Source organism: Mustela nivalis (assembly GCF_964662115.1).
Source record: "Mustela nivalis genome assembly, chromosome: 7".
In the NCBI taxonomy this organism is placed as follows: domain Eukaryota; kingdom Metazoa; phylum Chordata; class Mammalia; order Carnivora; family Mustelidae; genus Mustela; species Mustela nivalis.
The window spans coordinates 54,121,982-54,148,418 of NC_139026.1; the positions used below are offsets into that span (position 1 = coordinate 54,121,982).

General features: G+C 39.7%; 1 protein-coding gene across 11 annotated transcripts in view; it reads right to left on the minus strand.

Moving 5' to 3' along the window:
- Window positions 1-26,437, minus strand: part of STYK1 (serine/threonine/tyrosine kinase 1) — a 39,596-nt gene that overhangs the window by 2,331 nt on the left and 10,828 nt on the right. For 3 of the 11 annotated variants that reach the window (XM_082738375.1, XM_082738379.1, XM_082738378.1), the window contains exons 2-10: window positions 16,175-16,328; window positions 12,609-12,756; window positions 12,022-12,156; window positions 9,220-9,486; window positions 8,354-8,535; window positions 6,688-6,771; window positions 4,321-4,529; window positions 2,747-2,787; window positions 2,041-2,137 (exon numbers count right to left, since the gene is read on the minus strand). In XM_082738375.1, the coding sequence (XP_082594501.1) occupies window positions 2,041-2,137; window positions 2,747-2,787; window positions 4,321-4,529; window positions 6,688-6,771; window positions 8,354-8,535; window positions 9,220-9,486; window positions 12,022-12,156; window positions 12,609-12,654 (1,061 nt within the window). In that variant the 5' untranslated portion in view covers window positions 12,655-12,756; window positions 16,175-16,328. Of the gene's footprint in view, window positions 1-2,040; window positions 2,138-2,746; window positions 2,788-4,320; window positions 4,530-6,687; window positions 6,772-8,353; window positions 8,536-9,219; window positions 9,487-12,021; window positions 12,157-12,608; window positions 12,757-16,174; window positions 16,329-18,371; window positions 18,611-19,689; window positions 19,978-26,437 lie in introns of those variants that run through there. The other 8 variants (XM_082738374.1, XM_082738380.1, XM_082738371.1 and 5 more) reach the window with 6 other exon arrangements.

Sequence of the window (26,437 nt, forward strand, 5' to 3'; positions counted from 1 at the left end):
CTTCAATCCAGTTTACAATCCAGGTGTCTTATCCTTCTCAGGGACCCACAGGGGTGTCCCACTGTCTGCTATGTAAAACTGACATCCTACCTGCTAGCTTCTCTTCCTCAGAGACCTAACATTGCCTAACTGAACACCTCTCCTCCAGACAAGTCAGTGTCTTGTTATCCCTTAGATGTTAACACACCATCTTTCTTCACCCCATCTAACTCTGTCTTTGCTCATGTTAATGCCCAGTTCCTTGAGCATCCTGTTGATGGTCATCATTTCCTACAGGTTTGTTTTAGATCTCAGTTCTTCTAGGCAACCTTCCATGATAAGCCTCAGCTCACACGGAGTCTCCCATACTCTTTATTGTTGTACAATGAGACTGTATAAAAGATGCTAATTTAATAACACTTGGAAACATTTAGCAAGAACTTACTTATTTTATTTATAAGGCATGGTAGTAGAACTTGAAATGCATTATTTTATCTTACCCTCACAGTAACTTTGAGGTAGGATTATCATTATACCTATTTTAAGATAAGTAAACGATGTTCAGTAAAGTAGCAGGACTAGTTTAGTTTCTAATTACTTTATTGGTGTGTATATATATATATATAAAGGACAGATTTTTACACATAGAAAAAAACCTATAAGAAATATTTTTCAATAATCATTCCAGTATACCCAGATAGTATGATTATACTGTATCCATGCTTGTGTGTGTGTGTGTGTGTGTTGTGTGTGTGTGTATATATATATATATATATATATATATACAGTTTTGGTATTTAACATTTATAATCTGCTCGATACAATAACTTTATTGGTAAGGAACTCTGGTGATGGAAATTTACCCTTTCAATGCTGAAGAATTTTAAAAATAGCAATAATTTTATCAGAAACTTATAGTAATATATTCTCCCCTGACTTCTTACAAATATTTTAACCTTTTCTTATAGTCTATAAAATTCTCTTTTTGTAAATTATAGGTTATAAAACTCTGTGTATACTTTTTTTTAATTTATTTTTTTTTTCAGTGTAACAGTATTCATTGTTTTTGCACCACACCCAGTGCTCCATGCAATCCGTGCCCTCTCTAATACCCACCACCTGGTTCCCCCAACCTCCCTCCCCCCGCCCGTTCAAAACCCTCAGATTGTTTTTCAGAGTCCATAATCTCTCATGGTTCACCTCCCCTTCCAATTTGCTTTTTAATTTTTCCATTTTCTGCCTCTGCACTGGCTCATCAGCTGTTCCCCTTCTGCTGACATTATTAGATACTCCTTCTCCCATCTTTCTAATTTCTTCCTACCCACCTTCTTCTTGTTGGCTTCTAATTTGCTCAGAACTGGAAAAACAGTCAATATTTTTTAAAAGTTAAATACTAAATAAGAGCCAGTGAGTAACTGTAGAGCAATGGATTTTATGGCAGCTCTATCAGAACCGAGACTGGCAGTCTCTGATACTGACATTTAGACAAGCAAAACACTACTGTATTTACATTGGATCTGGTCCACTTCTTACCTATTTTAGAAGCTTCTGGAAGAACTAAACTTTATCAGCTTAGATTCCTAATATAGTCTTCAGTCGTTGCCTCAACACTGTGTGTGCATGTGTGTATACACACACATATACATATATATGTATATGACATATGAGCAGATGTATGTTACTACCTAGGTTTGTATGTAGTCTATTAGGCTGTATATTAGCACATAAAGGGGCAGCTAGGGATTATCTGAGCCACTTTAAAAGGGTGCAGTTGGGGGCGCCTGGGTGGCTCAGTGGATTAAAGCCTCTGCCTTCGGCTTGGGTCATGATCCCAGGGTCGTGGGATCGAGCCCTGCGTCGGGCTCTCTGCTTGGCCAGGAGCCTGCTTCCTCCTCTCTCTCTCTCTCTGCCTGCCTCTCTGCCTACTTGTGATCTCTGTCTGTCAAATAAATAAATAAAATCTTTTAAAAATAAATAAATAAAATAAAATAAAAGGGCGCAGTTGATGATGATCAAAAATGAGTTGTAATGAGAGAAGAGTAGACCCTAAAAGCCACTTACATGGTATGTGTGCAACTACTGGGTCTCTTCATGATCTTCCTTCTTTGGAGATACTGTAAGATGCTCGAAGGAGGGACTTCAGGATATGGTGGTGCCCCTGTTGGTATGGAAAAAAATGAGAGTAGCAAGGGAACTTTAGGTCCTCTATAATATGAACTATAACATGACTCTTTATCCACCTGGGCTAACTGCCTGCAAATGGTAGAGCCAAAGGAAAAGTGTTAGATACAATATAGTTGCTCCCCTGTGAACAAGTAAGAATGTAGTGTAGAGAGTTTGGGGGTTTAAAAAGAAGTGTTTAGAAGGGTGAAAAAACTGGTAATTTAGGGAAATGTTGAGTCTTTATAAAAGTAACAGAGAGAAGTGAGAAATGAGACCTGCTCTCCACTCCCCAAATGTGGGAGAGTACTGCATTTTCTCTATCAAATGGGTTAATAAATTTCAGGACAACATATTTATGTTCATGCAAAGTTATTGTTGGAATTATTCTTTGGATTTTCAAACCTCTTTTGGAATTGGTAAAGTGTCGAGGGAAAGAAAGAAAATGAAAGCAAATAAAGTTAAAAGGAGTAAAGGGATTTCATGTCAGCCCAGTTCAAACCTCAGAGATCATACTGAAACCTCTTCCCATAGCATATGTCATCCCCCATCCCAGTAAACATACTTTATATTTGCATACAGGCAGTACTTTAGGGACGCTCCTTACCTAGAGTCACCATCTCATAAAGCAGGATCCCAAAGGACCAGCTGTGAAAGAAACAAAGCCATTTACTTAATTTCTATTTCTTCCTTTCCTAAAGAGAGTACTTAAACTATCAGGGCCTTCGTAAGAACCATATAAAGGCAAACAGGGGAACTGAAGGTGTCTCATAACATAATTAGAAATCATTAAAAAGTATTTCTGTTTAATCCCCATCAAGTCTAATCTCTTTTCAGAGTGGTTGTATGTCTCCTTTCTTCTATATTTCACATTAATGGATGTTTATTATCAATTGCTAAATTGTGGGTGTGTGTGTTTATGCAAACACACAAACACATCTACTCAAACTTAAAGAAACTACTTTCTGCATCTTTTTCATCCTTTCCATTCATCCCTGCTGAAATTCTAGCCTTTATTCTTAGCACAAGTCCCAGTGAGGTTTATCATTTATCTACTATTTCCTCCATAGATCTAACTGCCCAAACCTAGGAAAAATATTAACAGAACAAGCTTACACATAACAGAAATAGATATTTGTCAGAGCAATATGACTTGAGACATGTTAATTTCACTATTCTATAATACCACCATTAAACAAGCAATATTTCCCAGGTAAGCTTATTATTCCCAGATCTCTACTGAAAAGCAGATGTCAGTGAAGCAGCAATGGAAATCTCTTAATTGACTCACCATATTAACTGATGTTCTAAATTTCCTCTGCTTCTCATGACATTCACGCTAGTAAGATATTATATGTTACATCTATGTGCTTCTCCAAGCTGCTGAATTATATGGTTACCTAAAGTCAATTGTTATTCTTTACAGTACTATACCATCAGATATATCAATGTAATTATGTAACCAATTAAATATAAATGCAAAAAAGTATTAGCTCCTGAAAACTAGGCTGAATGCTTTGAAAGTATACTATAAAAATACACTGCTAAAAAGAAAGGGTTTCCAAATTGTGTGGGTGAGCCAACAGTAGAAAATTGGAAAAAAATAATAATCAGCAGCAGTCAAATTGCTTTACCATTTTTTTCAGATTTTTCACTCAGAATCATCCCAAGCTGAACCTCAAAATTAATGTGTTATGGATGCTATTTATACACAAAGTACAATATATAACTTCATTTAACAGATCAATTCTCTAAAAAAGGCTTCGGCCTTCCCTCAAAAGATCGATCAATAAATATGTATTTTCTTTTCATTTTAATAATTCCTGATTTAAAGGAACTTTTGATTAAGTGGACCCACCTCCTTCAGAGAAGAGGGACTCTACTAGATTAAGTCCTTGGATATTGGTATGAAGAACCTTTTCACATTTCTTTTCTCTTTCCTAATTAAAACTGCTAATCTAATACAGAAGGAATACTTTAAAAGGCAGTAGAAAAGATTGCAGTCAGATGCCAAGTATGAGCTCTGTCACAAAACACACATTTCTCCTGGAGAGTCTGTCTGACTTCTTAGTATAGATTTCACAGGTAGACATAATTGACAACAGATGTAGTCATGGTCAGGAACTGAAGGACACCTAGGTCAAGAAGGGAAGAAGTCCAAAGGGCAGGGACAAACCGTACACATCTCCTCTGATGCCAGCTGGTCTCAGCAGAAGCCGTTCTGGGGCAAGCCACTTGAGAGGTACAGAGTGAGTAGCTGGGATGGCCCCTCGGGCATGGACTTCATAAGCCAGGCCCAGTCCACAGAGCTTGGCAGTAAGATCACTTTGGATCAGGATATTCCTAGCTGCTACATCCCCATGGAACAGATGCTTATCCTGGAGAAATTCCTGTCAGCATAAGATCAAAAATGGATCAGCTGTCTGAGGTCATGGCTCCAGTCAAAGACAAGGAGAAGCAGTCCTAGGAATCCTCAAAAAAGACCAGGACTTTTCAACTTTGAACAAGTCTTGTTGATAATGACAGATTACTTCCCAATCACCATAATGATCAGACATTTTTGCATTATGGTTAGGATTACCAAACTGAGCAAATAATCCAAATAGCATTAATACTGGGTTTGGACCGTATGATCACTCATTCTGTGTCAAGGTCTGACCCCTGCCTGAGTTTACATTTCTCTTGGATGGGTTCCAGCTAGATCCTGGAAAAGGAAACAGGTTTCAAGTATCTAGCAGCAGTCCTGCAAATAAGGTAATACATACAAAGTGAAATTGAGTGTTATAATATTGAATTTATACAGAGCTTTATATCATCTCATTCTGCCCCTAAAATAAGTAGGTCAGATGAGTTAGGGAAGTATCTTTCAGATAAATCTAAATAATTACATAAGGTCACGCAGTTTCAAGTGGTAGTGAACAGATCTGGGTATTCTAATTCATAGGAAGTACTAAAAATTCTGCTAATAATTCTCTAGCCAGCTTACAAATCAGAATTTCCTGAGAGCTTTTCTAAAACACATGATTTTTGGCCCAGGTTTACCTAACCAAAATCTAGGAAGAAGGACCTGGTAATCTCTATTTTTAAGAAGTATCACAATGATTCTAGCACAGCCAAAGCATTTGAAAGCCATTGCGCCTGGATGGCACGGATTTGCTGCAATCATTTCCCCAAACAGGAGGCTATTCAAGGCGTAAGAACCTGAAAAACTGTACATGACCAAAGAGCTAGAGATCGAGGTCTATGATTGCTAAACAAGAATAACATACATACATACATACATAAAAGGTTAAGATGGTCATTTCCAGTCACTGATGTTAAAGAAAACAGTACCTAGCAGCTTTCTGTCCCTGGTGAGGTGAGGTTTTAGGACAAAGAGATTATACTGTCATGAGAAGAATTAAAGAATGTAGTGACTTTGAGGTTGTCCCAGTAAGAAAAAAAATAGTATGACTATGCCTTGTAACTAGTAACCCAGACCCATGATCAGTGCATCCCTTTGGGGAACCACTGCAATTGTGGCTCAGAATATGAGATAGGCTACATCCTGACACCCTAACTTTATTAGGGGAGCAAACTAACTAGGCCCTCCAACCTCTGTGGATAATATTCATTTCTACGATGTGCTCTCTCCTATGCCATGGGAACTTCCGCTGTTAACTACTCCTCCTTCTCACCTCACGGCTTCTTTTCAAGCTTTCCCAGATTCCATTTAGATCCCTGATACATTTCACACCTCAAGGAGGCAAGATATATCAACTACCTAAAATAGTAGTTTCACAGAGCCTGATTTTCTGTATAGTAAAAGCTAATTTTAAGCACAGTTATCTAAATAACTTCATAGAAATAGTCATCTAAATTTCCTAATTCTGGTAAAGGTACATTATTTTTTCTCTTAAACCCTTTAAACCCTATTTTTCTCTTACCTCTTTATTTAATTAAGTTGGTTTAGAATGAAGGCTTGATCTCACTGTTGCCCCTTTTTATTTCTTCTTTTCCATTTGTTTGTTGTTCTTTTTAAAGTATGTGTATTTCCTATCACATTCAGCATCAAAGCATGTCTCCAGCCAAACATGTTCTGAACTTGTCTTTCTTGTTTTTCAGGCATAAAATTGTGCGCTTCTTTTAGCTCTGTAGAGTTTCACCCATTTGGTTTCTTTTCCCAACTCACTCACTATTTGCCATTTTACATATCTTTTTTTTTTCATTTTACATATATTAATATTAGTATATATGGGGAAGTAAGAGTGTCAAGCATATAGTTCTTGGCCTTGGTTGTTAACCACCTTTTATAATCCTTCCTGTTCCTTCTACAAACCCTACGACTTTATGCCTAGAATTACCAATCCTGTGGTACATTATCTAAATAATTTCATAAAGAAAGAACTGAAAACAATTTATCAGCGCTTGAGTTTCTGCCCCATAAATTCCATCCAGTTTTCTTAATCATCTATACCATTTGGAAATATAAATATGAGAAATATGATGTCAAATATCGGGCTAACAAGAAAAATCCATACCAACTGTTGTCACTTTGCCAAGCCTTACCAAAGCCAGGAGGACCTGCCTCCCAATGTGATAGACTTGTTTTTCTGTGAGATCATAGAGAAGGCCATCCATGGTCATTACATCCTAAAAAGACAAAGAAAAAGCATGATATCAAAATGACATGAACAGATTTGAAAAAATAAAATAAGGGCAGAGATATTCAGATGTCAAGGCTAAGGAAAAGATACAAAAACATAAGGATGAAGATTCAAGGAGAGGTTAATATGAGAGATTCTCAGATACGCAAAGAACTAGAATGATATATCAACTTAGATAAACAATAAAGAGTGTAGATAAACAACAGAAGGAAGGAATAACAAAATAGCAGTTAAGAAAGTCTGATATGCATAAGACTGTCCCCTGGATAAAGCAACAGTTTTCCTGGGGCACTGTGTATGTGTGTGATTAATTAAGCACATTAACTCAGCACATTACTGAATGCCTACTATGTGCCAGGTTCCATCTTGGGAACTCAGAACACAAGAGTGAGTTATTTAACATGTCTGCTGCCTTCTGGAACTCAAAGTATATAACCATATATAAACATATGGTTACATATCTATAAGCTCCATGAAGGACATGGAAAAGAGAGCAGATGATGGTGACAAAAAAAGATCTGAAGGATGAGCGGACAATGACTATGCAAAAAAGTAAAAAAAGGAAAGGGGAGACATTTGGTGTAATGCGAGAAGCATGTGTAGATGGTCTAAATTAGAGAAGCATAATCGTTTTGAAAAACAGAATAGCGAAGTTAGAGCAGAGAACAAGTTACAGACGAATAATCTCTTACAAAGGTTTTAATGCCTCAAGACTTGCACATTGTCCTATTTGCACCACCAGATGTAAGGTATTAACAGGGTCCCTTTATCATACACATTTAGTAGTAAAGTAATCAGTCTTTGGAGGAGGCTTGGTTAATATTAAACTTGTAAGTGAGGAACTAACTAGGGAAACATGCAGTACTTCAGATAGAGGAATATGTAGAGAAGCAGAAAAACTGCAAGGAAAACAACTTGCACTTTACTTTGGAAATTTCTGAACATTTAAATTTGTTTAAATATGAATATGAAGTACAGTAACTTTCAGGATGGATTTCTCCTTGTCGACCCTGGCACATTGGAGTGATGGTATAGAACAGAAGACACATTTAAGACTAACAGCAGTAAAATTACAATCCATACTAACAATAGTTTTTACATACATAATTTCTGTTAACTTTATTAATAACTTATTATTATTCCCATTTTACAGATGCAGAAAATTCAGGCTCAGAGGGGCGACTTGCCCAAAGTCACATAGCTCGTAGGATATAAAGTGCAAAGTTCATACTCCAAATCTACACTATCCAATATGATAGCCATTAGCCACATGTGGCTATTTAAGTGTTTATCATTTAAAATTAAATAGAATTTTAAAAATTCAGTCTCTCAATCACATCAGCCACATTTCAGGGGCTTCAAATGTGATTAGTGGCTACCATTTTGAACAGAGAAGATAAGAGAATTTTTCTGTCATCGTAGAAAGTTCTATTGGATGGTAATACTCAATCACTATTATGTTGCTATAAGATCTTTCTGCTTTGTCATTGGCCAGGCTACTTGACATGTGAACAGCTCATCAGCCAGGTCAAGCCTTTCCTTCCCAACACCTCTACCCTGCTGCTCACCCGCCGACAGGTCCAGAGAAAGCTGAGCAGGTCCCCTTGGGCCACATCCTCCAGCACCATATAGAGCGGCAGCTTCTCCGTGCAGCAGCCTTCCAGCTGCACCAGGTTCCTGTGCTTCCCCAGGTACTGATAGAATTGGACTCGCCCTAAGAAATCCTGTACCTCCTGGAGCCCAGTTGGTTCTGTGGAGGACAGATGAGCCATGGGAAGTGGTCAGAACATGATCAATACAACGGGAGGTATGAGGGAAGACTATGGTAATTTTCAAGACTCCACAGGAGAAGAAATACTGACAAAAGGTAAAGAGAAAGGGGAACTAATTAGAAGATAATTCTCAATATCACTGATTTTTTTGTCAAAGCAAACAATCATAGGCTTTAGAACTGGATAGACTTTCATCTGCCTAAATAGACAAGTGTTCACATTCAAATATTATCACTGCCTAGGCCTTTCAATTAGTATTCTTGCTTACCTTATTCTTGTTCTGTTTTATGTATCCATTACTACTGGTCCATATAAAGAGAGAGAAAGGAAGTGGGGAAGGAAGGAAGGAAACAATATTAGGGAAAGTGATAGTGCAGACAAATGAAGGAACCACCTCAAAATCCTCATGCACTAAGATTCAGTATGAAAAAATCAGTTCCAGCAGCCTGAATAGGCAACACTGAGCTAGGAAAAGACCCTAAGAAAAATATTTCTGCCTCCAGTTTTCACTTTCTATCCTTTTCTTCCTCTGCACACAACTGTGATCACAGCTATCCATTGATTAACATCTTAATGTCCATAAGCTTGTCAGCATTCAGGGCTGGGGGCTCACTGTGGGAAAGTAAAAAAGAGATAGGAAAGTCAAACACTTCTCCTTTTACCTTCCAAAGCCTTGAGGACAACACTCTTTGGCTTAGCAGGGTCCCCCGTGTACATCTTGGTTCGGTAGATGGCTCCACAACTACCATTGTGGATCTGCTCCAGAACTTCAGAGAGTTGCTCCCGGGGCACCTGCAGCCTAGCCAGAGCATGAGTGGTAGTCCGTAGGAGGCTCTCCACCGAGGTCTCTTTAAGTGGCACAAACACACTTCCTCCATGCCCTGCCGCCTCCCAGCTTAGGCCCCTAGATGGAGGTTCAGGGCCAATGCCTAGAACAAAGAGATGATACTAGTCATCTTTACCCTACCCTAGGGGCTCCAGGAGAGCAGAGCCTGGAACACACAGACAGATAACAAGGAAATTCCTTTAGCAATTTTCTCTCTACGCGTTGTGGTATTACCTTGTGTGAACCAGCATCAACACGAACCTTGGAAAACATTTATAATAACCCTACTACTTCTCAAGATGGACCTCTGAAAAGTGGTAATGTCATTTTCTTTCTACCTTTCTCAGGATTACAGCTCAGCATTAGTATAGAAACAATTTAGGACGCTCCTGAATAGGTACTCAAACTGCTGATATCTATAAAGTGATGGTAACTACCACTAGGGACTAATGCTTAAGTCAATCAACTCGAAGGCATGGTTATTCTTCCTCCCTTAAGATGTCCCCAAAGTCAAATTAATTACGTATTTCCTAGAGTCTTAGCAAAAAAAAAAAGAAAGAAAGAAAAAAGAAAAAAAGAAAAATTTTTTGGTACTTTCCCTTTTTCTTAGTCAATTTTTCTCCGTTGGAAAGAGAAATTCATTCTTCTCATTAAACCACCATTCACTCATTAATCTACCCATTTATGTGACAGATATCACATCCTGCATGCCAGGAACTATTCTAGGTGTTGGGAATAGGCAAAGTCCAGATTCTTATGATTACTTTCTTGTGGTAGGCTAGAGGAAGTAGATGTTATCATACCAGGGGATGAGTGCTATAAAGGAAAACAGGAGAATCAGAGGCTATCTGTGATGCCATTCTGTATTTCAAGGCCAGGACAGGCCTTTCTGATGGGATGACATTTGAGAAGTGCCTGGAAGCAATTAGAGACCAAACCACACTGGTACCAGGAAGGATATTACAGAGGGAACAGGAAGAGCAGATGTATTGAGGAAGAAACATGCTTGGCATATCTGAGGAAGAGGAATGAAATTAGTACAGCTGGAGCCATGTGGGATAATTGGAGAATTACATGAGATGAGGCCTGAGTGGGCCCAGATTCTAGAAGGCCTTCAAAGAATTTTGTCTTTTTTTATTCTAAAAAATATTACATTTTATTCCAAGCAGAGAATGGCCAGGACTGATTTAGGCCTTAAAAGAATCATTCTACTGCTCTGTGGAGAACAGTGCTTGAAGGGATAGGGAGAGAATGAGGGAAACCAGTTAGAAGGGTATTGCAGTGATCTATGAGACATGAGAGAGGCCTGCATTTCTTTTGAAGATAAGAGTTAACAGGATTTGCTTAAGGATTGGATACAAAGTATGAGAGAAAAAGGAGTCAAGGACATCTGCAAGATTTAGACTGAACACATCGAAAATCAGAAGACATTTCTGAGGGAATTTGAGGACCTTTGCTGTGAGGCATATTACATACGAGATGGGTATTGGATCCAAACTGTGAAATTAGTTGTTGAACAGAGGAATCTGAAGTCTGGGGGGACTACAATTAGAAGAGAGAAAGTGTTTGAATCCGTAAGACTGAAAATGAGACCATTAAGGGAGTGACTATAGATTTAAAAAGAAAAGAGTGTTTCAAGAAGGAGAAGGTGCAAATTTGTTCCAAATGCTTTTGACAGGTTGAGAAGAGGACTCAGTTATAGCTGTCATTGGCAATCTCAGAAAGAACTGTTTTGGTGGAGTGGTGGAGATAAAAGCCTTATTTTAGTATGTTCGAACGAGAATGTGACAAGTAGAAGTCATGGGAGTGAAGTTAGACCACTTCTCTGAGAAGTTTTTCTGTAAATGAATTAGAAGAGAATTGGGTTAATTTCTTAAATTTTTATTGAAATTCAATTTAGTTCCCATAGAGTGCATTATTAGTTTCAAGGGTAGAATCTGGTGATTCATTAGTTGCTTATAATACCCAGTGTTCATGGCATCAAGTGCCCTCCTTAATGCCCATCACCCAATTCCCACTTAGAGAGGGAATAGGGATCAGGCACCAAACAGTTTCTGATCCCTGTCAGGATGTTTTTTTTTCTTCTTTTTACTCCTAATTTCATGTAAACTAATTCATTTTCATTATACACCCAGTGGTATACCCAGTGGTACATCAGAACAGGACATTGTCTCCTACTTAATGCTCCAAAGACTGCTATAAAGGCCACCCCTTCTCATCGTACAGTCCAGAACACAGAGCAGAGCTGGGATGTATTACGGAGTAAAATATCATCTTTCAAGGCTGGTAAAAAAAAAAAAAAAAAAGCCTAGGGCTTTACCTACTAAACTTCCTCCCCAATATGTAGACACTTCCATGGCCAAATATTTGATAGAGCAATAGGACAAAAAAGATAGAAACAAGTCACATGAAGTCTCTTCTGCCCACTGTTGTTTCAACTAACAAGCATTACAGAGTTTCTACTCATGAATTCCTAGAGAAGAGCTCACCTTTCCTCAACTCCACGAGACAGGACCCATACTTCCTCTCCCATAGCAAGGACCTCACCTTCTAGACTTGGGCTTATTGAGACTTGGGTCTTCCTTTTTGTAATCTCCATCTTCCTTGGCCCTCTTCCCAGCCCCAGTTTGAGTTTTACCTCGGAGTCCAGGAGACTGTTGCTGAGCTCTTTGACCTCTGATAAAAAGCCACAGGATGACGGCAAGAAGGATAAGGAAGATGCCAACCAGGATGGTTGGGATGATGATAATCTCGTACTGCTGCTCCCGGACAACTGGGTAGGAAATCAAGCAGGGAGAGGAGAGATTGCAGAAGAACCCCAATCTCACATCCACACAACTTCCCCTACCCACCAGTCCTCAACTCCTCATTCATGAAATGATCTTCCCTTCCTTCTTCCCCTCCACTTCCATACAATGGAACCATTATTGGGAGCAGCTCTCTAATCAGAAACCCCAGTGTCCCCACATCTCAGTCTATCAAGTATGCTCTGTGTCTTATCTCTCATTTTTCCTGCTGAGGTGATGTAGGATGAAGGATGTAGCCTCTGGATCTCTGACTGGCACTTGTCCCTCTTCAAGGACAATAACCCCTAGTGCCCATTCCTTTATGGACACTGTCTTCATTTCTACTAGTAGTAAACTCATCTTCCTTCTGGAATCTATGCAGACCTTAGTCTCTGTCATCCTGGAATCAGAAGTAGGCATCTCTGGTGTCTGCCCTTACCACACAGCTTGTCACTGAGACTGCATTCCAGTAGTATTCGTGCCATGCCCCTCTCATCTCCCAGACCACACAGCTGTCCACTCCTTTGCTTGGCCCTCAGAGAATGCACAGAGCACCACTGAGAATAATTCCCAAGAATGGAGTTATTCTGAAAAAAATAAAACGGAGCATGCAGATAATTTTAAGGCCCCCCAAAAGGTCATTAGGGGAGCTACTGGGTGGCTCAGTTGTTAAGCTTCTGCCTTCAGGTCAGGTCATGATCCCAGAATCGTGGGATCAAGCGAAGATGAGAAGAGACATCTTCTGTGTCTCTCTCTTTAAAAAAAAAATATATAGGGACGCCTGGGTGGCTCAGTGGGTTAAGCCGCTGCCTTCGGCTCAGGTCATGATCTCAGGGTCCTGGGATCGAGTCCCACATCGGGCTCTCTGCTCAGCAGGGAGCCTGCTTCCCTCTCTCTCTCTGCCTGCCTCTCTGTCTACTTGTGATCTCCCTCTGTCAAATAACTAAATAAAATCTTTAAAAAAAAAAATCTATATATATAGATAGATAGATATAGATAATATATTATATATAATATATATATTTTATATATATGTAATATATAATATATATAAATATATTTTAATATATTTAATAATATTAAATATATTTAATGATATTAAATATTATAATAAATATATAAATATATATTTTTTATATAATATATATTTATAAGTTTTGAAACTAAAAAGAAAAAAAAACTAAAGTGATATACCATAAAAATCTTTCTCCCACCCCATCCTTCTCCTTTTATTCAGTTCCAAACTATCCTCCAAGGAAACTAGCTTCTTGCTTACTGGGCCACAGATTCTTCAGGTGCATCACTTTTAACTGTATGGTCAGCACATATATGAAATTACATCTCCCAAAACCCAGTTCGCTCTTTCTGAAGAGAACTGGTGTCTATACATACATACATATACACACACATACACACATATATGTAAACTTGTAGATAGATATATTATAGATGTCCGCAAACTTTATTTTGCTTTTGGTTAACAAAAGTCTTCCCTGGTTCCAATTAATTCTGAAAAAAAAAGTGATTTTTTTAAACTGTCCAGGTCATCCTAAGTATATGATCTAGTTGGTTTTTTTTTAAAGATTTTTATTTATTTATTTGACAGACAGAGATCACAAGTAGGCAGAGAGAGGTGGGGGGAAGCAGGCTCCCTGCTGAGCAGAGAGCCCGATGCAGGGCTCGATCCCAGGACCCTGAGATCATGACCCGAGCCGAAGGCAGAGGCTTTAAACCACGGAGCCACCCAGGCGCCCCGTATGTGATCTAGTTTTATAGTGATTTGCTAATAAGAAAAATTTTACAAATCAGAATTACAGAACACTATATTGTACATATGTGCTCTATACCATATATGTGGTTTTCTATTACATGTTGTGCTTTATTGTTGATACTAGGAACTACAATACGACTTATTGTGGCAGAGTCGTTTAGTGCCTAAAACACATACATAAAGTCTTCCAGTTTCAGCCTCACCCCCATTCTCACTCTTCTTGGAGCTCCATGAGCTTGTATACTGTGAGATGAGAAGTAGACAATTTTCTCATAACTCAGAAGAAAGACAGGTGTGTGGCTGGTTGACAGAAGCTCATATATACGGAGGAGTAGGCAAGAGGACGACCTGGGAGAGGAGAGGCACCTTGTGGGTTTGTGCAGAACAAGAGATCTCCAAAGTCAGTGAATTAGAAGATAACGATGTCCATCTTCTTCTAGTTTATAACCCAAGAAGGCAAGGTGAAAGTCATTTGGGAAAGTTTCCACATCCCACAAGACCACATAGCACTGGTGCTAGGGCAGGAATCAGGGAGCTTTGAGATGGTAGAGAAGGAGAGGATCTTAAATGACAAGACATTAGCACGGTCAGGAGAATTCCAAAGCTGCTTGGAAATTTCTCACCGCCGTTCTCATTTTGTTCTCCTTTGCTCTTACTTCCCTTTAGTGCACTATCAGATGTAACTGTGTTCATTTAGGGAGCAGCCAGTTTAACGAGTTTGGTTCTCCCAGGAGTGTTCGTGAACATAATCTCTCTTAACCACAGTACAAGTAGAAAAAAAAGTCGGTCGGCAGCCAGCTCCAACTTGCCAGCTCCGCCCAGAAACCAAACTATACACCCACTGCTACCTACCGCAGGAAGAAATGTAAAGGCCTGTGTGCACACGTATCCTGCTAGAATGGCTCATGGCAGGCCAAACACAACTACAGGCATGCGGCCAAACATACCCACCCACACCCAGTGACTCATGCTTATCCCCTTGCACCGGCATGTCACACTTATTACAGAGCACAGGGTGGTCATCTGGATACACTATGACCTTCTATGACATTTCCCGAACAAGGTTCATTTGTGTAGTTTTATTTGGGCATGGATACTTTGAAGAACCTGGGTGTAGTTAACAACTAGAAGCCCAATGTAATTGGATGCTGGAGCAGGGAAACAAACGTGGTGGGGGGTGGGGGGGGTGCTATGGTGAGGGCCACTCGTAGACTGCTTTCCAGGCATTTGTACAATAAGCTCTTTCCAACTGTTACAGTTTGGCTACGGACATATGGAATATACAAAACGAGTCTAGAATTTTTTAAGGTAAACACACCAGGCATTCCCGCCCCCAGGGGCATGGAAGCCTACACAGGAAGCATTACCACCTTTAGAGCTCACCAAAGCACTTCTATTAGAAGATGCTCATATTCACTTGTAGCAACAATATTCCTCTCCACATCACTTTCCTCTCTACAGCAAAATATTCAGTTACCACACCACTTTGCGTGCCCTCTGTGTCAACCTGAGAGAAGACATGCCTTCATGCCAGAACCTTCTAGGATGATTCTTCCTCTTGGTTAGATTCTAACTTATCAGTGTTCTTGACCAACATTTATGTGCATGTGGCTAATACTCTATCCCCTTTGATTACGTCTAGACAGTTTTCTCCTTGTGTTAAGACAAAAATGTAGGGGCATCCTGCTGGCTCAGTCCACAGACCATGTGACTCTTGATCTCAAGGTTGTGAGTTTGAGCCTCATGTTGGGTGTAGAAATTAGTTAAAAATAAAATCTTTGAGGGGCGCCTGGGTGGCTCAGTGGGTTGGGCCTCTGCCTCCGGCGCAGGTTGTGATCTCAGGGTCCTAGGATCGAGCCCCACATCAGCCTCTCTGCTCAGCAGGGAAACTACGTCCCCCTCTCTCTGCCTGCTGCTCTGCCTACTTGTGATCTCTCTCTCTGTGTCAAATAAATAAATAAAATCTTTTAAAAAATAAAAACAAAATAAATCTTTGAAAAGAAAAAAAGAAAAAAATGTATGTTGGCTACTCCTTCTCTTACCTAGACTGTATGAGAAGAAGTCCTTACATATATGAAATATTATCCCACAGTTCTCTCCCTATGCCCTGTATTACTAGATTCAAGTCATTAGAATCAAGGATCCAATAAAGTTGGGAACTTGTTTATTCTGATAATTCCATTTAATGGTTGGAAAATATGTACACAGCTTGCCTATAGTTTACATATACCTACATCTAACAGTGCCAAATCGCCTCAGGTAGGGCTCCAGTTAAAACAATATTATCGCCTCATTTGTGGTTATCATTCCTTATTTTCTTTCTTCTCAACCACTTCTGGCTTTCTGTTGGCATACTGCAAAATTCAGCTCCCTTCTTGAATTGAGAATCTAGAAGAGGAAATAGCACAACGAAGAAGGAGATTCGATAGGAAGAAAATGAGAGTGAAATGGGGGGTAAAGTTCAGCCCAAATCTTTGCAAGATTACCATCTGGAGACCAGACAAGTGAATGGTTATAACTGAAATTAAGCTAACTATGAACATAAACTCTCCAAACTCTTTTTTTTTAAGATTTTATTTATTTATTTGACAGTCAGAGATCACATGTAGGCAAAGAGGCAGGCAGAGAGAGGGGGAAGCAGGCTCCCCGCTGAGCAGAGAGCCTGATGCGGGACTCGATCCCAGGACCCTGGGATCACGACCTGAGCCGAAGGCAGAGGCTTTAACCCACTGAGCCACCCAGGCGCCCCAAACTCTCCAAACTCTTATACGTAGGCACATTGCAAGCATAACACTATGCCACATATTTGTACCTGCTTCATTATACACAAACACAGTTCTATTTGCAAGAAGAACAACTCCTACTAGCAACACTTCTATCCAGTAAGCACAATATAATCTCCCAGATATAGTCAGCAATTTACTCAGAAGTGTCCAGAAGAAATTCTTACCAAATAAATCTACAAATAGACTTTAAGAATTAGATCCATTCTTCTGTATTCACGTTCTGCCTACGTGTTATGAGAAATTCCTCAGCTGACCTCTGTATAACACCTGGCCCCATTCCCATAAGATATGATTAATGTTACACCAGCCTCACCCTCAAACTTTTCATCTGTGTGTCAACACAAGTGGGTCTACCAGCCATGTTTTTAATGAAGACAAGCAACCCATGCGCCCAGATGAATGCCACGCTGGGTAAGGGAGCTATTAATAGCTGTGGGCTATGAGGCAGACAGCTCAAAGGCCTCAGGTGAGGAGGGTAAAATATATGGAAGTGGCAGCCCCCAGACTGAGGCAGCCCACCTTCTGCCTCACTCACCTTCTCTTCCCCTCCCCCCTTCATCCCCACCCTTGAGTTGTCTAGCAAAACAAAACAAAACCAAAACCAAAAACCATTTACTGGAATTAACATTTTTCTTTTAATATTTAGGTTGTAATTTGCCACAAGATTTTTTTTTTAAATAATATTTATTTATCTGACAGAGAGAGATCACAAGTAGGCAGAGAGGCAGGCAGAGAGAGAGGGAGAAGCAGGTTCCCCGCTGAGCAGAGAGCAGGATATGGGGCTTGATCCCAGGGCCCTGGGATCATGACCTGAGCCAAAGGCAGAGGCTTCACCCACTGAGCCACCCAAGTGCTTCTGGAATAAACATCTTAAATTGGAAATGAGATAGAAAAGAACTTCTCAGCTCTATCTACAGGATTCCAAAATGACTTAATCTTGAGCATTCTGAAAAGCAAGCTGTCCTTCCTATTTTCAGCTCTTATAAACATATGCTGAGCAACTACAATGTCCCAGGTATATGTTAGGCATTTTCTCAGAAATGAGGAAACTGCAGTTCAGCAAGATCATGTTTTGAATAAGCCAGGGTTAAAAAAAAAAAAAAAAAAAAAAAAGTTAAAACAGGGGTGCCTGGATGGCTTAGTCGGTTAAACGTTTGCCTTTGGCTCCGGTCACAATCCCAGAGTCCTGGGATCAAGGCCCATATCTGGCTCCTTGCTCATCAGGGAATCTGCTTCTCCCTCTGCCTAACGCTCCCCCTGCTCATGTGCTTGCTCTCTTTCTTTCTGTCAAATAAATACATAAAACCTTTAACACAAAAAAGCAAATAAATGACACAGCAAGGTTTCATGCCCCCGTCTTTTAATTACAGACCCAATATTCCTTAAACTACTTTACTACGCATCTGTACTTGTCATTCAAATGGACAAGACCAACAGCGTCAAAAAAGAATTATGTCAGAATCCAAGAAAATCACAGAAAGAATAATGCTGAAACCAAACTTCACCAACAAATACAACATAATTTGGGAAGGGCGGGTGAGTAGTTCTCCAAGATCTTACAGGGGCACAGACAATGTCTGCATGTCTGTCTTCAAAACGTATTCAGAAAATAAAAGTAGTATCAGAAACTTTTCCCAGGACTCACCAGATCATAGAATCCTGGATCATTTTCTTTGTTTGCTCACCTTCCTGGATCTCGTCTTAATCCTTTTTCTACCTTCTGCTTTTTGAGAAAAAGGGTCTAGCTTCCAGAACTAGCAATCTTTCACTGAGAGCATGAGGGTCAGAAAGGGGCTAGAACTACCAGGAGACAGGTCACTGGCCTCAGGGGTAGAATCACCACACCACGCAGCACCCAAGCCTCTACCTTTCTCTTGAAGCACACTGGTCAGAGGACAAAGAGTAAAGAGAAAGGCACATTGAAAGACCCTCTTGCAATCCAGAAAACCTGACCAGTGTAGGTAACTTGCCTTGTGCAGCATGATACCACATAGTGTGGATGAGACAAAGAGAGGGGGAGGTTACCCAGAAGGAATCCCTTGTCCTCCTGTTCTTCTCAGATGCTGAAGGACTGTGGCTGTTCTGATCTTCAGCCTCCCCTGCTTTCCTAGAAACCCGGAGTTTGAAATGCACTTACAAATGGTTGGAAGAGAGTCTTCTGTGTGTCTGGGAATCCTGGCCTTGTTTAAACCAAGGTTCTGGGGCGCCTGAGTGGCTCAGTAGGTTAAAGCCTCTGCCTTCGGTTCAGGTCATGATCCCAGGGTCCTGGGATCAAGCCCCACATAGGGCTCTCTGCTCAGCGGGGAGCCTGCTTCCTTTCTCTCTGCCTGCCTCTCTGCCTACTTGTGATCTCCCTCTGTCAAATAAATAAATAAAATCTTAAAAAAAAAAAAAAAAGGTCCTGACCTTCTTTTAACAATGAGCCTGAGTGTTATCAACTTTTCTTATTTTTACATATCTACAGGAATTCCTAAAGCATGTGCTACACAGGTAGAGACAAGAAAGCTTAACTTCCATTCTGGTATAGCCCAAAAAATTTGCTTTATAGAGGAGCAATGTGATTGCAAGACAGGCTCCCTAACATCTAGGTAAGAATTACAGTAACCCTACATGCCCCATCAGATTTTAAATATGATTACAGAGATTACATTTTATTTCCTTTCAGGTGTTGTACAAATTCAAGACATTTTATTTTTATTATAAGGATCATTCTATTTTGCACATTCTTGATTCCATTATTCTCCATCTACCATGTTTGAACCTCAAAAGCCCAGAAATAACATATATATTTCAAATTAGATATTCTCCCACTGACTGTTTTCTGTTCCCGAGATCACTAATAAACAACCATGTCCCCAGTCCAGGATAAGACTTCTCAATCAGGGAAAAGCCAAGGACACACAGCTACGGCCCGCCCCAAACACAGAATCGCTTCTGTTCCATCTGCGTCCCCTTCGTCCTACCTGATGGACACACCAGAAGACACCTGCTGGGGGCTTCTCTCAAACACCTCTCTGCAACTGTCTTCAGTCACAGTGTGTTTCCAAGGATCAGTCCCCCTCACTCTGCTAGACTTTTCTTTCAGGGTGGTGGGGAGACTTCTGGTACTTTTAAAATCTTGGCAGTTTCCCCCATAAATGAGAAGCCCTTTGTTGCTCTGCCACTTCCCCAGCCTATCCTAGTACATTGCCCTCTGGCAGAGAGGAGAGCCACACTGAACAGGACAGAAGGAAGACATTTTGTGAAAGACTGAAGGAAGACGTGTGTGCGCGCGCGCACACACACACACACACACACACTTTCTCATAGTCTAATAAAAGAGTCCCAGACCCAGGCAGGCAGAGAGAAAAATGGGCAGGGGATTTCACAATCAGGAAATCAGCTCAACTGCCGTTTACCTCAAGGCCATGTCATCCAGGGTGTGTCCCTCTAAAGATTCTATACATAGAAAGTAATCCTAGGTAAACAACAACAAAGGCCTGGCAAGATAAAAAAGATGCCTCTGGGAATGTCATTTGGCACCTCGAGGAGCAAACAGCAGAGTCCCTCTTCAGGAGTGAGTCAGCATGCTGCAGAGCTAAGCATTCTGGAAATTATGAGACGTGGAATCAGCAAAGAGTTGGTGCTATGATAACAGAGTCGGAAGTCTGAGGTCCTGGTCTGGCTTGATAGGTTATTCAACAAGCATCCAGAGACATAACACCAGAACTTGCCATGCCTTCCCTTCCTCATTTAGGGAGCAGGACGCCTCTTTCTCTCCTGAGGGCAGCGAAGAACCACAGAGAGCAGCAAGAAATGAATCCCACCAGTAAAGGGGCAGGGCAACCAGCAAGACCCCTCAAGCAGCTCTACCGCCTTGCCTCTCAAATTCTGAAGACTCCTTCAGACTGGCATCTTCTGACCCATATCACAGAAGGCCCAGAAACTCCCAAGTTTCATCCCTATCCCTACCCTGCCTATAATTCCCTATGGGATCGTGGTAAGAGAAGGAGATTTGGAATCAGACTATTTGAATCTCAGGTCCACCATTCATCATAACTGCATATAAGTCATTGTCACCTTTCTGAGCCTGTTTTTCCACTTGTAAGTAGAGACCATAATATCTGTCAAAGCATTTGAAAGCTCTACGGAATACGTTATGTAAAAAGTCTAGTATGGTGCCCAACCCATGACAGTCAATCCGTCGCAGTCTCTCCTCCCTTCCTCCCTCCTTCACCTATCTCCCAGGCTGGGGAGTAGCTGTACCAATCAGTAAGCGTCCATAACTCTGAATAAGAAAACAAAACACCTATTATCATAACATTTATATATGTGGATCTTGGAAGAGATTGTGATGATTATGAATCCCATAATTATGATTTCTATCACCCCTGAAGAAAGGGACTGTTTCCCAGGAGATACTAAATTACAGCTAGATTGAGAACTATTAAGATTGATTATCATTATGTGGATTATGCATAATATGCATATTATGGTTACTCGTTTGGCAATTTTAATTTCCATCCTTACTTCATTCCTATGCAAAATTAAATTTTAGTTGTAAAAATGATTATATGTTTTAAGAAACAAAAAATAACAGTGTAAGTTATATTGGATTGGTGAGGATTTGATAAGTCTAAAAGAGAAGACTCCTAGAGCGCCTGAGTGGCTCAATTGGTTGAGCGCCCGAATTGGGATTTCAGCTCCAGTAGTGACCCCTCCCCATGGAATTGAGCCCCCACTAGGCTCCAGGCTCAGCCCAGAGTCCACTTGTCTTTCTCCCTTCCCCTGCTTGTGTGCTCGCTCTCCCTCAAATAAATAAATATTTTTAAATAGAGAGAGAGTGAGAAGACACCTTCCAATAGGGAAAAAAACTCACAAAGGATCAACCAATGAATAAAAACAAGAAAATTCTATATAACTTAGTAACTATAGTAAGAAAATTAATAAGATGACAATAAATAAATGGTCATGAAAAGTGAAAAACAAAAAAAAAAAAATCAACACATCCCAAAGGCAAAGGAAACAAAAGTGAAAATAAACTTTTGGGACTTCATCAAAATCAAAAGCTTCTGCACAGCAAAAGAAACAGTCAAAAAAAAACAAAGAGGCAACCCACGGAATGGGAGAAGATATTTGCAAATGACAGTACAGACAAAAGGTTGAAATCCAGGATCTATAATAAACTCCTCAAACTCAACACACACTAAATAGGCAATCATATCAAAAAATGGGCAGAAGATATGAACAGACACTTCTCCAATGAAGACATACAAATGCCTATCAAACACATAAAAAAATGTTCATCATCACTAGCCCTCAGGGAGATTCAAATTAAAACCACATTGAGATACCACCTTACACCAGTTAGAATGGCCAAAATTAACAAGACAGGAAACAACATGTGTTGGAGAGGATGTGGAGAAAGGGGAACCCTCTCCCACTGTTGGTGGGAATGCAAGTTGGTGCAGCCTCTTTGGAGAACAGTGTGGAGATTCCTCAATAAATTAAAAATAGAACTTCCCTGTGACCCTGCAATTGCACTCCTGGGTATTTACCCCAAAGATACAGATGTAGTGAAAAGAAGGGCCATCTGTACCCCAATGTTTATAGCAGCAATGGCCATGGTCACCAAACTGTGGAAAGAACCAAGATGCCCTTCAACAGACGAATGGATAAGGAAGATGGGGTCCATATACACTATGGAGTATTATGCCTCCATCAGAAAGGATGAATACCCAACTTTTGTAGCAACATGGATGGGACTGGAAGAGATTATGCTGAGTGAAATAAGTCAAGCAGAGAGAGTCAATTATATGGTTTCACTTATTTGTGGAGCATAACAAATAGCATGGAGGACATGGGGAGTTATAGAGGAGAAGGGAGTTAGGGTAAATTGGAAGGGGAGGTGAATCATGAGAGACTATGGACTCTGAAAAACAATCTGAGGGGTTTGAAGTGGTGCGGGGGTGGGAGGTTGGGATACCAGGTGGTGAGTATTACAGAGGGCACGGATTGCATGGAGCACTGGGTGTGGTGAAAAAATAATGAATACTGTTATGCTGAAAATAAATTAGAAAGAAAAAAGAAAATCAACACACCAAACTAAAATGTTAATATTTAACAAATATGGAAGAAGGGTAATGTAAGATCAAAGATGTTTACCTTAACTAGTAATTAAAATAATACTCATTCAAGTAAAAACAAGATGCGAATATTTTTGCCTATCCGCTTAAGAAGAAAAAAATGAAAGAGAATTCTGATACTCCGAAGAACCACAAGGAATCTAAATTTCTATAGTTTTGGAAACAAATTTGGCAACATGTAAGAAAAGAACCTTAATGACATTCATAATTTTGACCCAGGAATTTCTCTCCCAAGAGTCAATTATAAAAGGATTTTTTTTTAAGATTTTATTTTTAAGTAATCTCTACACCCAACATGGAGCTCAAACTCACAACCCTAAGACCAAGAGTCACACAATCCACCAGCTGAGCCAGCCAGGAATCCCTTAAGAGGATTTTTTTTAATGGAAGATGAGTCTGAACATGCAAAAAAAAAAAATTATTATACTGTTATTTATTTCTTTTGAAAGCAGAAATAGGCATGTGCTTCAAAACAATCCCAGGATTTAAGCAATGGAAGTGTGCAGAGATAAATATGAAACATGATTGGCCAGGTGTTGAAAATCATTAAATTGGGGTTATTAAATACATAAGAGGTCATCTTACCATCCTATCTATTTGCTTTTGTATAATTTTGAAATTTTCTACAATAAAAAAATTAAAAGTAGAAATAAAAATTTTCATCAAGAAGAGTATGATGGTTAATTTTATGTGTCAGCTTGGCTAGGCCATGGTACCAAGATAATTTATCAAACAGTGATCTTTCTGTGAAGGAATTTTTAAATGAGATTAACATTTAAGTCAGTGAAATTTGAGTAAAGGAGATTACCCTCCATAATTTGGGTATGCCTCACCCAAACAGTTGAAGGTCTTTGACCTCCTCAAAAGAGGAGGAAATTCTGCCATCATGCTGCACTTAAACTGCATATCTTCACTGTGTCTCCAGCCTGCTCACCTACCCTGAAGATGTTGGACTTGCCAACTATCCACAAAGTCTTTAAAATAAATCTCAATGGATGATAGCTACATACATAGATGACATATAAATGTTCTGTTCATTCTATTTTTTCTGGAAAACCTTAATGAATACAAAGAGGGATGTCAAATTTTCATACAACTGGACAATGGACTGCTATAAATATATTAATTTTATGTTCAAGTTCATTAATTTTATGCTCAATTTTATATTCAGCTGAAGTTTTTAATAAATGGCTTTTTAAGTTAGTGGGTAAAGTAGTCAGATTTAAAATTTATCAGGCCCTAGTTTAATAAAGTTCTAAATTGGCATCCATGTTATAACATTATCCCTGTCTCTCTCTGACTCTGTCATTTTGGGCAAGTTTTATCACATCCCTGGGTTTTAACTTCTAATCCATAAAATAATGGATCATAATCCTTGAACCACCTAATCAGAGACGTTCTGGCAAGACAAATAAGATAAAACATACAACAGGACTTAAAATTTTAGACTAAAAGAAAGTTAATGGATTTCAGAGGTCTAAGGTAGAATTATCGTGTTACCCCTTTCTCCCTGCCCCCACATGCCTAGGGCTCTTTCGTCTCAAGTATCCTTGCAGCCCACAGTTAGAACTTTTCAATAGTAAATGATTGGGAAATAGGGTTAAGCTACTCTTAAGTCTTTGGTATTTCAGAGATTTCAGGCCAATTCTACTCATTATTCCATCATTTGTTGATCATACTTTTTCTTCTCTCATATATTGATGCCAATAATTTTTAGGAAGACAGATTAATGCATATATGAGATGCCCTTTGGAGAAAAACCTGGGATCATATGAACATTAAATAATACTATTTCTATACTAGCATGGATATATAATAACAAGTATAATGAGGCTCTGGCATTAATCTTCACCTTGGCTTCAGCTGCCTTCTGCCCTAGCACTGGTCATATTTTTCTCACCTAGATTATTTCTTAATAGAAAGTTCTAGGAGAAATGTAGAATGAAAAGAAAGTATCCTCAGGGCACCTGGGTGGCTCAGTTAAGCATCTGCCTTCAGCACAGGTAATGATCCTAGAGTCCTGGGATTAGGCCTCACATAGGGCTTTCTGCTTAGCAGGGATTCTGCTTCTCCCTCTCCCTCTCCCTCTGTGTATGAGTGCTCTCTTCCTCTCAAATAAATGGATAAAATATTAAAAAAAAAAAAAAGGATCCTCTGCTCATACAGGCAAAGGGGATATGAGATCTCAGTTACCGTCCTGGGTTAGCCCCATCTTGAGTGTGACCTTACATAAGCCAATTAACATCTCTTTGTCAAAGGTTTGTATACAAAGCATCATGAAACATATAAAGTAAAAAATATAAGGCATTAGAATTATTTATTTAGTATCCAAGAAATCAAAATTATGATCTGAAGCTATATATTCACATAGAAGAGAATTCAGAAGTGTAGAACCAAAGGAAAGATGGACAACTGAGTTTTTCTCTATCCTTTTAAGTAAGAAATCTAATACCTTCTACCATCCCTTCAATATGGCTGCGTAATCTAGTCCTTCTTTGCTACATGTTGACAGAAAGAATCAGATTTACAGAAAAGTTAGGAAGAGTAAATACACCCTACAAGGATGCAGAAAGCAGTTTAAAACAAAGGGACGTGAATATTGTTAGAAATACTTGACACGGCCCTGGCTTCTTGATTGTCTTGGGAATAAAAATGTGGGAGTGGCATGAACTTAAAGATATGCTTGGGGGTGCCTGGGTGGCTCAGTCCGCTAAGCATCCAACTCGTGATTTCGGCTCAGCTCATGATCTTAGGGTTATCAAATCGAGTCCCACAACAGGCTCTGCACTCAGCACAGAGTCTGCTTGAGATTCTCTCTCCTTGCCTCTCTCTCCCCCTCCCCTCCACATTCTAAATAAATAAATAAATAAAATCTTGAAACAGCTGTTTGATTTTATTTTGTAATGAAAGAGGTAACAACATCCCAGTAGAGACAGGAAGGGAAGAACAAAGATCCTAAGTTTATTATCTAAATCCAGAGGAAAACCCTCAAAAATTTTGCCTAATATTTATCTAAATTGAACAACAAAAATTTTTAAAGTACTTTTTACCATACCTTTCTCGGGTTCCCTCCTCTGAATGTCTCTCCTGACATAGTTTTAGATCTTTTCCAGGACCCAGGAAAAGTTAAATATAGATACTGTATCCTGAACCCATACTCTCTCTCCCTCCTCTCCCACTAAACTCCATTTCTTTCCATGAGTCAACACGGAGCAGCGTTCAAACAATAAACCAAGTGAAGCCTTCTGCTTTGGACTTTGCCCTGCTGTGCCCCTCCTTAATGGTCATTTATGGGTTAGCAGAGCTTCCCGCTCCAGCCTAGTGCATTTGATGGCATGTAGATACAATGACAAACGTTCATACAGTGCTCCCCATGTGTTAGGTGCCGTTCTAAGCACTTCACATACAGATAAAGAAACTGGGTCACAGAAAGATTAAGTAACTTGTTCCAGATCACACAGCTAGTAACAGGGATTTGGAATTTCCAGGTTGTGTGGCTTTGGAATTTGTTTTCTTACATTATGCCATCTTTCTAGCAGAGCCTTGAAAATCTTTGCTCTTTTCTTTTCTCTCTCTCTCTCTCTTT